At 43.1% G+C, this 16,488-nt stretch overlaps 1 protein-coding gene across 1 annotated transcript in view; it reads right to left on the bottom strand.

The window, feature by feature from the left end:
* Positions 1-16,488, bottom strand: part of TSHR (thyroid stimulating hormone receptor) — a 238,141-nt gene that overhangs the window by 66,574 nt on the left and 155,079 nt on the right. Inside the window, exons 4-6 of the mRNA XM_048855087.2 lie at positions 13,631-13,705; positions 9,349-9,423; positions 2,874-2,951 (exon numbers count right to left, since the gene is read on the bottom strand). Coding sequence (XP_048711044.1) covers positions 2,874-2,951; positions 9,349-9,423; positions 13,631-13,705 — 228 coding nt within the window. The remainder of the gene's footprint in view (positions 1-2,873; positions 2,952-9,348; positions 9,424-13,630; positions 13,706-16,488) is intronic.

The following is a 16,488-nucleotide window of genomic DNA, read 5'->3' as shown; positions in this document are numbered from 1 at the left end:
GGTAGCATCGCTCTTGTCAGTACTGGACACAATGGATGCCCTAGGGCTGGAACAGGGGTCAACAGCACAGGATCTCTGATCTCCCTGTGCGGTGCTGGGGAGCATATGACGGGACCTGCTCCGTCCTGCATACTGGCTTTCATCCTGGGCCGATGCACTCTCCTTCTGGAGGAGGAAGACAAATCCTCACAGGACCTGGAGTGGCCTTGGTTGGTCTTATGGGACCTTTTCCTTAACGACTCCTTCAACTCTTTTGAAAGGCGCTAGCTCCAAAACGCAAAGTGGCAGCACTCTCTGAACCCAAGGGTGACCTCTGATCTGACGAGGGCCTCGGTGCCTGAGTAGGCTGCATGGCCTGTTTAAGTAGATGCTGCTTCAGACAAAGAGCCCTCATCACTTAAGTCCATTTTGTGAACCAATGAACTATATACACCTTGAAAAAAAGTAGCTGAATAGATGATTGTGAGGTTGAAAACTACATAGAGCTCCAACTCCAGCCAAGGGTGGTAAGAAGGAACTGAGGCATGATGGGAAGTCGCTGCCTCATATAGCCAGGGGAGGGGCTATGGCCATGAGGCATGAGCACCCCGCACCCCCCATGGGTACTGCTAGGCAAATTCTCTGGCTCTGATGGGCTGGATAGGCACACACCTAAGTAGAATACACAGCTTCAACTACTTGAAGAAGAACACCCTGTGCTCTTCTCTGTGGCTCAGACTGCATCTGTACCACAACAATGAACCGTATTTGACACCCAAATATGGCTCATTCCAGACTCCTGTCCAGGACTCCTATCAACCAGTTTTCAAACAAATTGTACTCATGGTGTGTGACAGGGACAGCTGAGTTCAACCTATGTTATAGCAAAGTGTACTAGGTTTCAGAGTAGCAGCCGTGTTAGTCTGTATCTGCAAAAAGAAAAGGAGTACTGGTGGCACCTTAGAGACTAACAAATTTATTTGAGCATAAACTTTCGTGAGCTACAGCTCACTTCATTGGATGCATACAGTGGAAAATACAGTGGGGAGATTTTATATACACAGAGAACATGAAACAATGGGTGTTACCATACAGACTGTAACAAGAGTGATCAGGAAAGGTGAGCTATTACCAGCAGGAGAGCGGGGGTCGGGGGGGGGGTGGGAGGGAACCTTTAGTAGTAATAATCAAGGTGGGCCATTTCCAGCAGTTGACAAGAACGTGTGAGGAACAGTGGGGGGGAGAGGGGGAGGAATAAACATGGGGAAATAGTTTTACTTTGTGTAATGACACATCCACTCCCAGTCTTTATTCAAGCCTAAGTTAATTGTATCCAGTTTGCAAATTAATTCCAATTCAGCAGTCTCTCGTTGGAGTCTGTCACTCGATTACAGACCTAAAACTGGCAATTCTTCAACAAAAAAACTTCCTTGTTCATTTCCCCCCCTACTGTTCCTCACACGTTCTTGTCAAATGCTGGAAATGGCCAACCTTGATTATCACTACAAAAGGTTCCCTTCCACCCACCCACCCACCCTCCTGCTGGTAATAGCTCACCTTTCCTGATCACTCTTGTTACAGTCTGTATGGTAACACCCATTGTTTCATGTCCTCCCCCCTACTCTTGCACCCACTTACCCTTTCTCCATATAGAGCAGGGTGGAGACACGACAGGGCTCAGGACAGAAAGACGGGAGAGACCGCAGCTGCTGTCTCAACTTCCTGATCTTTTTAAAGGCAATGTAATGTACTTAGAGTCAGGTCAGCATACTTAAAGGGGCAATGCACATCTCTCTCTCTCTCTCCCACACACAGGGTGTGTGTCTCTGTCTCTGTCTGCCATGCTGTCTCCCCTTCCTCCATTTGTGTTGCCTTGTAGAGCGTGAGGCTACATTAACAACAATGCATTAACCCTTGAGGGCTCAGCCGAATGCTAGTTCATCATTTAGCAGTAAGGCATTCCCTGGGAAATATCCCATCCTCTTCCACCCTCTAACTTCATCACCTCAACCAAGCTTCACAATCATCATTGCTGTGTACAGTATTAAATTACTTGTTTAAAACTTATATTCTGTGTGTATGTATAAATATATATATATATAGCTTTTTGTCTGGTGAAAAAAATTTCCCTGGAACCTAACACCCCCTATTTACATTAATTCTTATGGGGAAATTGGATTCGCTTAACATCATTTCGCTTAAAGTTGCATTTTTCAGGAACATAACTAAACATTAAGTGAGGAGTTACTGTACTTGCATTGGCTCTCATCAAGCTAGCACACTAAAAATAGTAGTGTAGCCAGGCTAGCATGGACAGCAGCAAGCAGTGGATGGGCTAGCCTTGCTGAGTACATACCCCAGGTGTTCAGGCAGGTTTGTACTTGACATATCTAGCTAGTGTCACTGTTTGCAGCTGCCTGTGCTACCCCGCGCTACACTGTTTTTAGCATGCTAGCTCCATGACAGCTAACGCAAATATGTGTGCACTAGCTGGGAATCATACCCCTAGCTTCAAGTGTGTTACATACCCTTGACTATACCTGTGTTGCAGCTTTACCGAAGTAGTACTGCAAACCCTTTCCCTCTGTGCTCCTTTCTACAGCTCAGACCTTGCATAATTGCCTATTGCCCACTGTCTGTTTAATCACTTTCTTCTTGTTATTTCTGCTATTAAAATACTTTGGCAGTGTCAATTAAAAAATTGACATGATCCAAGTCACTGTGGCAAAGAAGAAAACTATGTAAATGAGACTATGAATAACATTTGTCTCTGGTGTTTTTCTTTTACAAACCACTATAGATTAGGGCTGAATTGTTATTTCACAAGTCACAGTGATTTGCTTCAGAGACACAGGGAATATAACAGTCATGTGAGTTAAACTGGTAGGACTTACAGTGTAAGGGATTCATTACACAGCCCATGGAACGCATTTGCAGGCACTGAAGTCATGTAAGGATTATCTGCAATTTCACTGCAAAAGGAGACAAAAGGCTTCACTTTGCAATAAAACATCTGCATAACAGAACAGACCTAGTTTGAATCTTCCATTGTTAATGATTCTCTGATATACAGCACAATAAAATGCAAAAAATACATAATAAAGGGTATAGTTCAACAAGTTATATGTTCCAAATGTGCTGGAAGACTAAAATGCTTCAGCTACCTAAAAAGTGTAGGTATCCAGAATACCAGTACCATTAATTGCTTGTATAAAATAGATGGGGTTTACATTATTGGCTAATAGTATCAGAGGGGTAGCCATGTTAGTCTGGATCTGTAAAAGCGGCAAAGAGGCCTGTGGCACCTTATAGACTAACAGACGTATTGGAGCATAAGCTTTCGTGGGTGAATACCCACTTCGGCGGATGCTGAGGAAGTGGGTATTTACCCACGAAAGCTTATGCTCCAATACTTCTGTTAGTCTATAAGGTGCTACAGGACTCTTTGCCGCTATTATTGGCTAATGTGTGCCCAGCCTGTGTGGTTCTTTTGAATAATAGCACAGCCAGGTTGCTCCTTTCACAAGTTAGGGAATTAGCAGATAAGTAAATAACAACAATCACCACAATGTTAACTAATTTATCCCAAGTAAAGTTAAAGATAAGATTCTAGTTTTTGTGAAGAATACCATGAAAGAAAAGATCACAAATAGACTAAGCTGTTCAAGATAAAAACTGTCTTCCTATGCGTCTGAACTACACCTAGTACAAAGGAAAGGATGAACAGTTAACCCTGAAATGCACAGAATCCTAGCAGCTGGAAAGGACCTCTAGTGGGTCATCTAGCCCAATGGCACATCTCAACTTAATGGCCCGATAATTGTCCCACAGTCCATCACATCCCCAAATCCTTTGCAACTACCATCTCCACAGCTCTCCTGTCTCAGAGCTAAGTGCTATTGGGGCAGGGAGGGGAGGAAGGATGAGGGAAAGGGTATAGTTTCACCATGATTGGGTTTGAAGGCAGGATCGAGCCGGGTGGTGATATGATGGGGAGGAGTAAGGGAGCTAATTGTTCCTTCCCTACTCTTCCATAGCTCCCACTGGGTTCTAGCTACCGCAAGATTCTGCAGGTTTTGATTTTCTTCAGCTAGTGGATGGTGTGCTCCAATGGACACCTCCTCATGGCCTACTTGAGAGTCATTCCCCATAGGCTGAGAAACCCTGGTATAGTCCATTCCGCTGTATGTGGCAGGAGTTGTTTCATTACCCCTTGAGGTATAAATACATGATACAAGATGCTAAAATTCAACTTTTATCACTACCACCTTCACTCCAAACTTTTTCCATTTTCTCACACAATATTTTGGGGCTGAAATTTTCCATGCCTGATCTCAGCCCCCAAAGTGATTCCCCCTCTTTCTCATTATAAAATTTGTTTAAAATTGGTTCAGCTGGTTTTGAGTTATTCCAGCATGGATCTAAAATATGTTTTACCCACAGAGAGAAAATCAGAAAATCTGCGACTCAAGAATGGCTAACAGTAAAAACTGCAAACTTAGCTCAATTTTATAGCTTTCCAAAATCTAAGGTTCAAGCCAAGTTTGAAGAAAAGACTTTCAGTCCTTTTACAGTTATGAATCTTTAAATTTGGGAATCATGAACACATGGGGTAAAATGTTTCTGTTCTTTACATAGTGTCAATTAAGTGCTATTAGAATCAGAAAACTGACTAAGTAAAAGTGATATCTTTTACTCAGCAAATATGCTCATTGTCTTCTCTTCACAGAGAATAAATTATATTTAACATCAATTCTTTCATTTAGACTAGTGTTGAGTTATGGTAAAATTGATGCAACTCTCTAGAGAAGATGAACCCTGTATATTCTTGCTGAATCTGCCTACTTTAAAAACATTACACATTTATTTTAATAAATTCCTGCTAGACCTGCAGAACCAACATAGGTACAGAAGAGTGAGCTGGATTCAATTCCACCTGGTTCATCATTTATAAAATTGTTTATTAAGTTCCAAGTGCACAATTTTTCTTGTTGGTAGTGATGCATGAACCAGAAAGAATATCCCCAGTTGAATATGCAGGGCCATCAGATGGAAAAAACATCTTTTTACTTCTAACCTGAGCACATTTTATCCAAAGTCTCTGAGAATTATAAACATGAGATCCATGGCATCACTTTTAAAAGTCACTTTTCAAAGTGGACCTGTACTTTCAAATAAGGCATCCCAGAATGATGTCTACAACCAACAGCACCTTAGCTTAGCAAGAGGAATCATTCCACAAAAGACAGCAGACCTTGGTATAGGACACGTGCCGCCAAAAAAACCTGAGTTAAAGACTGCTGCCATTAGAAGACATGAAACCAAACTGCTTCAGAACAAGGAAGTTATAAGTTCCATTACCCTCTTTCCTAGCTTTGTTTGTTTGCTTTTTAAAAACATCTTGACAGGTTTCAGAGGAACAGCCGTGTTAGTCTGTATTCGCAAAAAGAAAAGGAGTACTTGTGGCACCTTAGAGACTAACCAATTTATTTGAGCATGAGCTTTCGTGAGCTACAGCTCACTTCATCAGATGCATACTGTGGAAACTGCAGCAGACTTTATATACACACAGAGAATATGAAACAATACCTCCTCCCACCCCACTGTCCTGCTGGTAATAGCTTATCTAAAGTGATCAACAGGTGGGCCATTTCCAGCACAAATCCAGGTTTTCTCACCCTCCACCCCCCCACACAAATTCACTCTCCTGCTGGTGCTAGCCCATCCAAAGTGACAACTCTTTACATAATCAAGTCGGGCTATTTCCTGCATAGATCCAGGTTTTCTCACATCCCCCCCCCACCCCCATACACACACAAACTCACTCTCCTGCTGGTAATAGCTCATCTAAACTGACCACTCTCCAAGTTTAAATCCAAGTTAAACCAGAACATCTGGGGGGGGGGGGGTTAGGAAAAAACAAGAGGAAACAGGCTACCTTGCATAATGACTTAGCCACTCCCAGTCTCTATTTAAGCCTAAATTAATAGTATCCAATTTGCAAATGAATTCCAATTCAGCAGTTTCTCGCTGGAGTCTGGATTTGAAGTTTTTTTGTTTTAAGATAGCGACCTTCATGTCTGTGATTGTGTGACCAGAGAGATTGAAGTGTTCTCCGACTGGTTTATGAATGTTATAATTCTTGACATCTGATTTGTGTCCATTTATTCTTTTACGTAGAGACTGTCCAGTTTGACCAATGTACATGGCAGAGGGGCATTGCTGGCACATGATGGCATATATCACATTGGTGGATGTGCAGGTGAACGAGCCTCTGATAGTGTGGCTGATGTTATTAGGCCCTGTGATGGTGTCCCCTGAATAGATATGTGGGCACAGTTGGCAACGGGCTTTGTTGCAAGGATAAGTTCCTGGGTTAGTGGTTCTGTTGTGTGGTATGTGGTTGTTGGTGAGTATTTGCTTCAGGTTGCGGGGCTGTCTGTAGGCAAGGACTGGCCTGTCTCCCAAGACTTGTGAGAGTGTTGGGTCATCCTTTAGGATAGGTTGTAGATCCTTAATAATGCGTTGGAGGGGTTTTAGTTGGGGGCTGAAGGTGACCGCTAGTGGCGTTCTGTTATTTTCTTTGTTAGGCCTGTCCTGTAGTAGGTAACTTCTGGGAACTCTTCTGGCTCTATCAATCTGTTTCTTTACTTCTGCAGGTGGGTATTGTAGTTGTAAGAAAGCTTGACAGAGATCTTGTAGGTGTTTGTCTCTGTCTGAGGGGTTGGAGCAAATGCGGTTGTATCGCAGAGCTTGGCTGTAGACGATGGATCGTGTGGTGTGGTCAGGGTGAAAGCTGGAGGCATGCAGGTAGGAATAGCGGTCAGTAGGTTTCCGGTATAGGGTGGTGTTTATGTGGCCATTGTTTATTAGCACTGTAGTGTCCAGGAAGTGGATCTCTTGTGTGGACTGGACCAGGCTGAGGTTGGTGGTGGGATGGAAATTGTTGAAATCATGGTGGAATTCCTCAAGGGCTTCTTTTCCATGGGTCCAGATGATGAAGATGTCATCAATATAGCGCAAGTAGAGTAGGGGCTTTAGGGGACGAGAGCTGAGGAAGCGTTGTTCTAAATCAGCCATAAAAATGTTGGCATACTGTGGGGCCATGCGGGTACCCATAGCAGTGCCGCTGATCTGAAGGTATACATTGTCCCCAAATGTGAAATAGTTATGGGTAAGGACAAAGTCACAAAGTTCAGCCACCAGGTTAGCCATGACATTATCGGGGATAGTGTTCTTGACGGCTTGTAGTCCATCTTTGTGTGGAATGTTGGTGTAGAGGGCTTCTACATCCATAGTAGCCAGGATGGTGTTATCAGGAAGATCACTGATGGATTGAAGTTTCCTCAGGAAGTCAGTGGTGTCTCGAAGGTAGCTGGGAGTGCTGGTAGCGTAGGGCCTGAGGAGGGAGTCTACATAGCCAGACAATCCTGCTGTCAGGGTGCCAATGCCTGAGATGATGGGGCGCCCAGGATTTCCAGGTTTATGGATCTTGGGTAGTAGATAGAATATCCCAGGTCGGGGTTCCAGGGGTGTGTCTGTGCGGATTTGATCTTGTGCTTTTTCAGGAAGTTTCTTGAGCAAATGCTGTAGTTGCTTTTGGTAACTCTCAGTGGGATCATAGGGTAATGGCTTGTAGAAACTCGTGTTGGAGAGCTGCCGAGCAGCCTCTTGTTCATATTCCGACCTATTCATGATGACAACAGCACCTCCTTTGTCAGCCTTTTTGATTATGATGTCAGAGTTGTTTCTGAGGCTGTGGATGGCATTGCGTTCCGCATGGCTGAGGTTATGGGGCAAGTGATGCTGCTTTTCCACAATTTCAGCCCGTGCACGTCGGCGGAAGCACTCTATGTAGAAGTCCAGTCTGCTGTTTCGACCTTCAGGAGGAGTCCATCTAGAATCCCTCTTTCTGTAGTGTTGGCAGGGAGACCTCTGTGGATTAGTATGTTGTTCAGAGGTATTTTGGAAATATTCCTTGAGACGGAGACGTCGAAAATAGGATTCTAGGTCACCACAGAACTGTATCATGTTCGTGGGGGTGGAGGGGCAGAAGGAGAGGCCCCGAGATAGAACAGCTGCTTCTGCTGGGCTGAGAGTATAGTTGGATAGGTTAACAATATTGCTAGGTGGGGTGAGGGAACCATTGCTGTGGCCCCTTGTAGCATGTAGTAGTTTAGAAAGTTTAGTGTCCTTTTTCTTTTGTAGAGAAGCAAAGTGTGCGTTGTAAATGGCTTGTCTAGTTTTAGTAAAATCCAGCCACGAGGAAGTTTGTGTGGAAGGTTGGTTCTTTATGAGAGTATCCATTTTTGAGAGCTCATTCTTAATCTTTCCCTGTTTGCTGTAGAGACATGACATGAAGGTCTCTATCTTAAAACAAAAAAACTTCAAATCCAGACTCCAGCGAGAAACTGCTGAATTGGAATTCATTTGCAAATTGGATACTATTAATTTAGGCTTAAATAGAGACTGGGAGTGGCTAAGTCATTATGCAAGGTAGCCTGTTTCCTCTTGTTTTTTCCTACCCCCCCCCCAGATGTTCTGGTTTAACTTGGATTTAAACTTGGAGAGTGGTCAGTTTAGATGAGCTATTACCAGCAGGAGAGTGAGTTTGTGTGTGTATGGGGGTGGGGGGGATGTGAGAAAACCTGGATCTATGCAGGAAATAGCCCGACTTGATTACGTAAAGAGTTGTCACTTTGGATGGGCTAGCACCAGCAGGAGAGTGAATTTGTGTGGGCGGGGTGGAGGGTGAGAAAACCTGGATTTGTGCTGGAAATGGCCCACCTGTTGATCACTTTAGATAAGCTATTACCAGCAGGACAGTGGGGTGGGAGGAGGTATTGTTTCATATTCTCTGTGTGTATATAAAGTCTGCTGCAGTTTCCATGGTATGCATCTGATGAAGTGAGCTGTAGCTCACGAAAGCTCATGCTCAAATAAATTGGTTAGTCTCTAAGGTGCCACAAGTACTCCTTTTCTTTTTAAAAACATCTTGTACTTTTTCTAAATTAGAATGTGAATGTGGAGCAACCAGTCTGCATAAAATAAACTCCTTGCACTAAAAACTTTACTCAGAATGTGAACTGAGGCCAGGCTGCTATTTTCATTTATTTATTTAGTGGTTTGCAGGTGTTCAGTTAACGTTTTCCCTTTGTGTTTTCCATCTCTCCAGCTCTTGCATTTTGTGGGCTCTGGACCAGAAGAACAGAGATAACAATGGAGGGAGACTGGTTTTGCTGGATTGCTAGGATACTTCTTTCTGGTAATTATTTGGCACCTCTCTCTAAAATGGGAGCCTCCACTGCGGAATTGTTTGGGACCTGACTGTAGCACTGTTCTAACCATATCTGCAGCGCAGACACTTACAGTAAAAAGTTCACATCAGCTGAATAGATTTTGGTGAGGTCAGGAAATATCGTAATTCCAGTGTTGAAAATTCCACTAAAACAGAGGACAAAATAGAAAAAGAGAAAGAATTAAATTTAATTAATCACTACACAAAAAAGACGCTATAGGTTCAGACCATTACACAGAGCTGGATGGAATATGTTTATTTTATACTCTCCACTGACTGTCAACTCACCTATGAACTATTTGTACCCAAATGTAGGGCTATGAACAACACATCATAAATCAGTGTGGGGTTTCAGAGAGATATTCTGTAAAGACTTTTCCACCTCTAACTACCAAGACTCTGTGATTACACAGGTTTGAACTAAGCCACTTATTATGTAGCTCCCTTCCTTTATTTAGCAGCATCAGCATTAAAAATGTTCCATGCCATCTCCTTCCAATTCTCCACAGGAGTGTCAAGAAGCACTTTTAGCAACTGGGTAGAGTTGAGGTGCTAAGGGCACAAACCTACTCCCACTGAAATCAATAACAGTGTTGTCATTGACTCCAATGGATGCATGATTAAGCTCTAATACAGCAGTACGACTGTCAATGTCAGGAAGATGTTGAGAAAGTCAGAAAGTCTTTAAGAGGAAAGGCAAGGTGGAGACTTGGAGCAAACAGAGGGAGCAAGCTTGTGAGGGTAGAAAGAAAAAAGGAGTAGAGAAAAGGGTCAGAGAGTAGGACTATCATGCTTTTGGGACAGTATGGGGTACAGACACACAGAAGGGAGAGAAAGTGAGTGTGTGTTCTGAAAGCAAAAAGATGGGTCAACATTCAGAAAGAGATGACGAGAGATAGGGCTCTTGGAGATGGAGAACAGAGGGCCCAAATCTCTGTTCCAGCTGATATAGTCAGTGCAAGGAAATGGCAGGTAAGGGAAGGAAGAATAAATGTGGCTATTGGCCACATTTGTACCTCCTGATATTTTGGGCCTTGCTGGGGGCCAGGACCAGTCCCCAGAATAAATGAGAGAAGTCGCAGAACTAGGGTTGACAACCCTCCCGGATTGGCTGGGAGTCTTCCGGAATCGGCCTCAATCTCCTGGTGACTATTAAAGGCAATCTGGGAGATTTTAATAGGGCAAGTATTAATAGTCAGCAGGGCTAAGGCAGGCTCCCTTCCTGCACTGGCTCTCCGCGGCTCCTAGAAGCAGCCAGCACATCTGGCTCCTAGGTGCAGAGGCGGCCAGGGAGTTTTAGTGTGCTGCCCCTGCCCCTAGTCCTGACTCCATAGCTCCCATTGGCTGGGAACTGTGGCCAATGGGAGCTGCAAGGGTGGTGCCTGCAGGCAGGGGCAGTGCACAGAGCCCCCTGACAGTCCCTGAGCCTAGAAGCCGGACATGCCAGCTGCTTCTAGGCCCAAGATAAGTGCCACCCAGCTGGAGTCCACACCACTTGCCCCCTCCCACACCCCAACCCCCTGCCCCAGCCTTGAGCCCTCTCCTGAACCCAAACTCCCTCCCAGAACCCGCAACCCGTCCTGTACCCCAACCCCCTCCCCCAACCCTGAGCCCCCTCCCGCACCCAAACTCCCTCCCAGAGCCTGAACCCCACAGCCACTCCTGCACACCAACCCCCTGCCACAGCCCAAAGCCCCCTCCCACACTCCAAATGCGTCAGCCCCACCCCCCAGCCCAGAACCTGCACCCCCTCCCACTCTCCAACCCCCTGCCCAGCCCGGTGAAAGTGAGTGAAGGTGCGGGAGAGCAAGCAACGGAGGTTCATATTCATTCCCCATCAAAATGCTTTGTTTCAGAGCTTCCCCATGCCTTTAGTTGATGACACTTGGTGTCCCCAGGACCCAGGTAACATCCTTAATAAGTAGTTAATATTTATTTTTGCATGTGTTTTTTCCTTCTCCCTCCTATTATTTGTCATTTGTCTTCTGTGAGTGAGAGCTCTGCAGGGCTCACTGTGTTTGAAGAGCACTAACCCATTGTAGGCACTACTGTAAAGAAAAGAATGAAACAACAAGGCAGCCTTTCATTATCCAAGGAGGCCCTAGGAAAGAATCTTTGAATTACACAAACTGTGTGATCTTTAAACTACACACTCTCCCCTTCCCCAGTCTATGGAAGGAAAAATATGTCCTCCATGTTTTCTTTGCCTGAATTATGTAAACTGGGCTCCACATAATAAGCTGGTGACACTAAGACCTCTGCCATTCCTTGCGGCTAAGATTTGTTGTTCAAGTTCTGCTTTGAAGGAAAAAGATCTAGTTTTCCAGGTCTGCCCCAACTTTACAGGTATGCAGTTATTTTTCTTTAGCACTGATCCCTTTGAGAGTGAAAGTAAAGTACAAGAAAACACTACTCTGAGCTTAAAGGTGACCTGCAATGGAGACAAAATTGTGTTTGTGCCTATTTTTATAGCTTTATGGTATATAAACAAAGACATGAAATTCATGGTCCCTGCCTTCCTACGCCCCCAATCTCCTGCTCAAAATCACAAAGATTTTTTGTTGATATTTTTTCATTGTAATTTTGGGTCTCATCTACCTGGTTGGGTTTTTTTGTTTTGTTTTTGTTTGTTTGTTTTTGAAGACTCTAGGGAAAAATGGAGGAGAACGCCTCCAGACCCATTTCTGTCATAGAACTTACAGCAAATTGGGGCCTAATGATGAACTTGTCAGCTGTAGCTAATGTGTATTGTTATATGTAAACATATATATATAATTAAAGTAAAAACTACATATTTCTGTTGTATCTGTAACAGTGGGCTGGAGAGACTAGGGCCAAGCCAACCTTGATTACAGAATGAGATCTGAGGGGAATCAGGAAATTCCCTATGAAAAACGGAAGGTGGCTGCAGTAAAGGGGGATCCCAAGTCATGCTGATGGACTCTAGAGGGAGAAAAGAAGAGGGTTCCTGTAGGATCATTACACCAGGGAGTTTGGAGGATAAAGCCCAGTAAGCAGGAAGCCCCTAGGGAGTACATGACTGTGTTTGGGACTGGATATCAGAGCCTCAGTGAGGGAGAACTGGGAGATCAGACTGGGATGGAAGAAGAGCCCTGGGGGTGAAAGAGAATGCCAGAGCTAAGTTTGGACTTTCTTTGTGGTGTTGGACTTCCGTTTGGACCTCTGGGTTCTTGTAAACTGGTGCTGGTATTAAATGGGTGCCGAGAGGGGTAGTGTTAACAAAAGAAAGCCTCTGTGAGTTCTTGAACGGCCCTGAAGAAAGTAAAAACCGGAGGTGAAGAACTTAAAGAGGAACCCCTGGCCAGCACTGGGTGCTCAGTAAGAAGCAGTCTTTTTTACAGTATCCCTCTTCTCAATCTTTCCTATAGATTGTGTTCAGCATTTCCCTCTCTGGTAGTGGAACAGGCGGGGCACAAGTTGAGTAGGGGCAGGAAGAGGTGGGGCCTTGGAGGAAGGGGTGGAGTGGGGGCGGGGCCTGGGGAAGAGCCGGTGGTCGAGCACCCCCCTGCACTTTGGAAAGTCAGTGTCTGTGTACATGTCCTTAGTTGACTGGAGGTAACCCCTTTTCAGCTCATGGGAGGAAAAGAGCCTTTACCATTCTGTCACAATTCCTAGAAGGGACCATTCTAATAATCTACATAACACAGCCCACAAAATTTCACTCAGTAATTCATATCCAATAATTTGTGGTGCAATATTTGATTTCATTGATATTACTGAAAGTATAGAACAAGCAGCAAATAAAAGGAATAAAAAGCCCAAACTAAATTCCCTACCCCTCCTTCATGGCACCTTTAAAACACTTTTGCAAATACCCTCCCTCTTCCCCCACACCCCCATCAGTTTTCTGGATGAGATGTCAAATAGAGGTCCTGATTAAGTGTGAGTATCTACCCCTTTCAGCAAGAGCAGTCCAAGTTTATTCTGGTGTAATTACTGTAATGAAAAAAGTAAATATGGAAAATGAATACATTTATTGTAATGAATAATGTAACAAAGAATTAGCTATCTAGGTTCTGGGATGAGGGCTGGGCTTTTGAGGCTAATGAGAGCCAGAGTCTTGGCCTAATTCTAGCCTAACCCAACCTCCTACTCCAGAAACAAGACCAAAAGGGCATAGGCATTCCTGGGACTCCCTTATAAAACAGCTTGCAGCTCTTTTCTTGCTTGCAGAGCCTATAACTGGCCTTAGTTTAGTTGAATGCTTACAGTAAAAGAAAACAGGGAATAAATTTTCCATCCAGCTCTGAAGGGAAAAAGAAATTGTTACACTGTAGTAGGGCAACATCTACACTGAGAATAATCTCTGAAGATTAAGTGCCCAGTACTTACAGGTATTTTAACAGTGGGAGGTTCTTAAAGGCATCTGGATCTATGTAATGTAGATTTCTAGCATTGCGAATTTCTCTGTTAAAAAATAGATACAAATTAGCATATTAGCAAAAAACCAAACATTTTAATGTTCATATTTGAAATTTAAAATAAACAAAACAGCATAACACTAAAGTGAACTTTCAGAGAAACATAACTCCTCTGCTGAGCTCTTGCACTGGACTGCATCCCAGTAATACAACAAATTGACATCACTCAGTGGAAGTGAGCATGTTTGGTGTGCACTGCTACATTACAGCATCATCATCTGGACAGATCTGGTTTTGGACACTAATAAGCTTAAGTAATGGGGAGAAAGCACAGGGCTTTGGCTTGCTAATATGCACACACTGATTTGTTCAGGAAAAGTCAATAAAGCTATTGAAATGTGTGTAAGGTTGAATGCTAATAACATTCCAAATCAAAGGGAGCATGGGAGGAGGTTTGCGTGTCTTGGAGGATTGGGTAATGGGTTGGAATTTTTAGTTTTGGATATGGAGGAAATAAAGAGAAAACTAAGATTATAAAATAGGATTTTATTTCATGTGAGGCCATTTTAGGGGCCCGTGAGTGCCAAAGTTTCTTTTGTTAATACTCTCAATTAGTTTCCACCTTCTCATTTAAATTTAGTAAGTATAATAATAAAAGTTAATCTATACAAAACTTAAAATATCTGAGTTAATAAGTATACAGGAGGAAGCATCTCCATTGGGGCAGGACTGGAAGTTTGAACACCATCATTCTATTTTTGGTTCTGTCTGTGACATGCTGTAGCATCCTGCAGTTACTTACACCTCCATGCTGCAGTTTGCATGCACAGTAAACTGCGAATAAATACTACTATTTAGCATTTGTTTTCATATTCAAAGCGCTTTACAAACATTAAGCCTCATAATCTCTCCTGCTGTTACTACCTACACCATAATGTAAGAAAGATAGGGTATAAAATACAATTAGTTAAGCAACTGCTTAACTGATTACTTGTTCCACCTTTCTCGGGATTCTTTTAATTTTGATTGCTTAACTAAAGAAAAGGACTTGAGTTGAATTTAGTCTTAAAGTTTTATTAAATATCCTAACAACAGCAACTAAGTGTATAGTATATAAGACAAAAATAGTACTGGATTATGATTTGGCAAACAGACTAGGAAATTGATTGATATAGCCATTCATTGATATAGATTGCAAGGCCAGAAGGGACCATTGTGATCACCTAATCTGATCTCCTGTATAACAGGCCACAAAACATCCCCCAAAATATTTCCTAGAGCATATCTTTTAGAAAAACATCCAATCTTGATTTAAAATATGTAAAATTTTCAGAATCAAATCACATAGCTACAACAGATAATAACACTTATACCTAATCAGTATCTTGGAAAGGTATCTTTGTTTAAAGTTTTGACTAAGAGACCTTGAGAATAGAGCCTCACTTGTGCTAACTGGTTATTAACACATTAGAGGAGGGAGGTGAGGATCCAAAACTAAAGCATAAGACAATTCAGTCACTTACATGCCAATTCACCAAGGTCTTCTTCTCAATGGATCTATAGTAGCCCACCCTTTTTAACCTATTTCCCCACAAATTACCTTAGACCCAGGATCTAACACTCCTAAATATCTGACATTTATGACAGACTGTACAGGCTGATTGCAGTTCAAGAGGCTTGTACACTTGGTCTGTTTTATGTTTTTAAGCACCTAGAACTTGAACCTAGACACCATGATAGATACATGTACAGTGTTCTAAAATTTTAGTTAACAACTGTAACTTGTTCAGTTTTAAAGCTCCTTTACAACTATCATGATTGTAATCTGTTACAAAACAAGGACACACACTAACTCCGTGACAATCTTTAAAGCACATACACAACATGTACATTTCCTTACTAATTCAGTTTCAGGAAATGGTCAATTGATTGATTTGGGTAATCACAGAAGAGAAACACTGTGTTCCTTATCATCAGATCTTTACTCAGCCATCAGCTTTCAGCTCAATTACTGTTCACAGCCAGAGCTGACACTGTAAACACAGGTGGAACAAAGGATGGACCTGACTATAGTCTTTCCCCAGTGTGCTAGTGGGCAACCCAAATTGCTGGAAGATAGAAAGAGACAGTTAAAGGAGTCAAATATCAGGGGGTAGCAGTGTTAGTTAAAGGCGCCTATTCAAGATAGGTACTTTGTTACAAGACTAAAAAGATATCAGTATGAATGCACCTCCTTTCTTTCCCTTACAGGATTGTCCATGAGGGAAACCCAGTCATTAAAGACAGGTTTCAGAGGAACAGCCGTGTTAGTCTGTATTCGCAAAAAGAAAAGGAGTACTTGTGGCACCTTAGAGACTAACCAATTTATTTGAGCATGAGCTTTCGTGAGCTACAGCTCACTTCATCAGATGTATACCGTGGAAACTGCAGCAGACTTTATATACACACAGAGAATATGAAACAATACCTCCTCCCACCCCACTGTCCTGCTGGTAATAGCTTATCTAAAGTGATCAACAGGTGGGCCATTTCCAGCACAAATCCAGGTTTTCTCACCCTCCACCCCCCCACACAAATTCACTCTCCTGATGGTGATAGCCCATCCAAAGTGACAACTCTTTAGATAACCAAGTCGGGCTATTTCCTGCATAGATCCAGGTTTTCTCACATCCCCCCCACCCCCATACACACACAAACTCACTCGCCTGCTGGTAATAGCTCATCTAAACTGACCACTCTCCAAGTTTAAATCCAAGTTAAACCAGAACATCGGGGGGGGGGTAGGAAAGGTAGCCTGTTTCCTCTTGTTTTTTCCTACCCTCCCCCCCC

Source organism: Caretta caretta, chromosome 6 (assembly GCF_965140235.1).
Source record: "Caretta caretta isolate rCarCar2 chromosome 6, rCarCar1.hap1, whole genome shotgun sequence".
NCBI classification, from domain to species: Eukaryota; Metazoa; Chordata; order Testudines; family Cheloniidae; genus Caretta; species Caretta caretta.
This window is presented reverse-complemented; position numbering and strand designations above follow the sequence as displayed.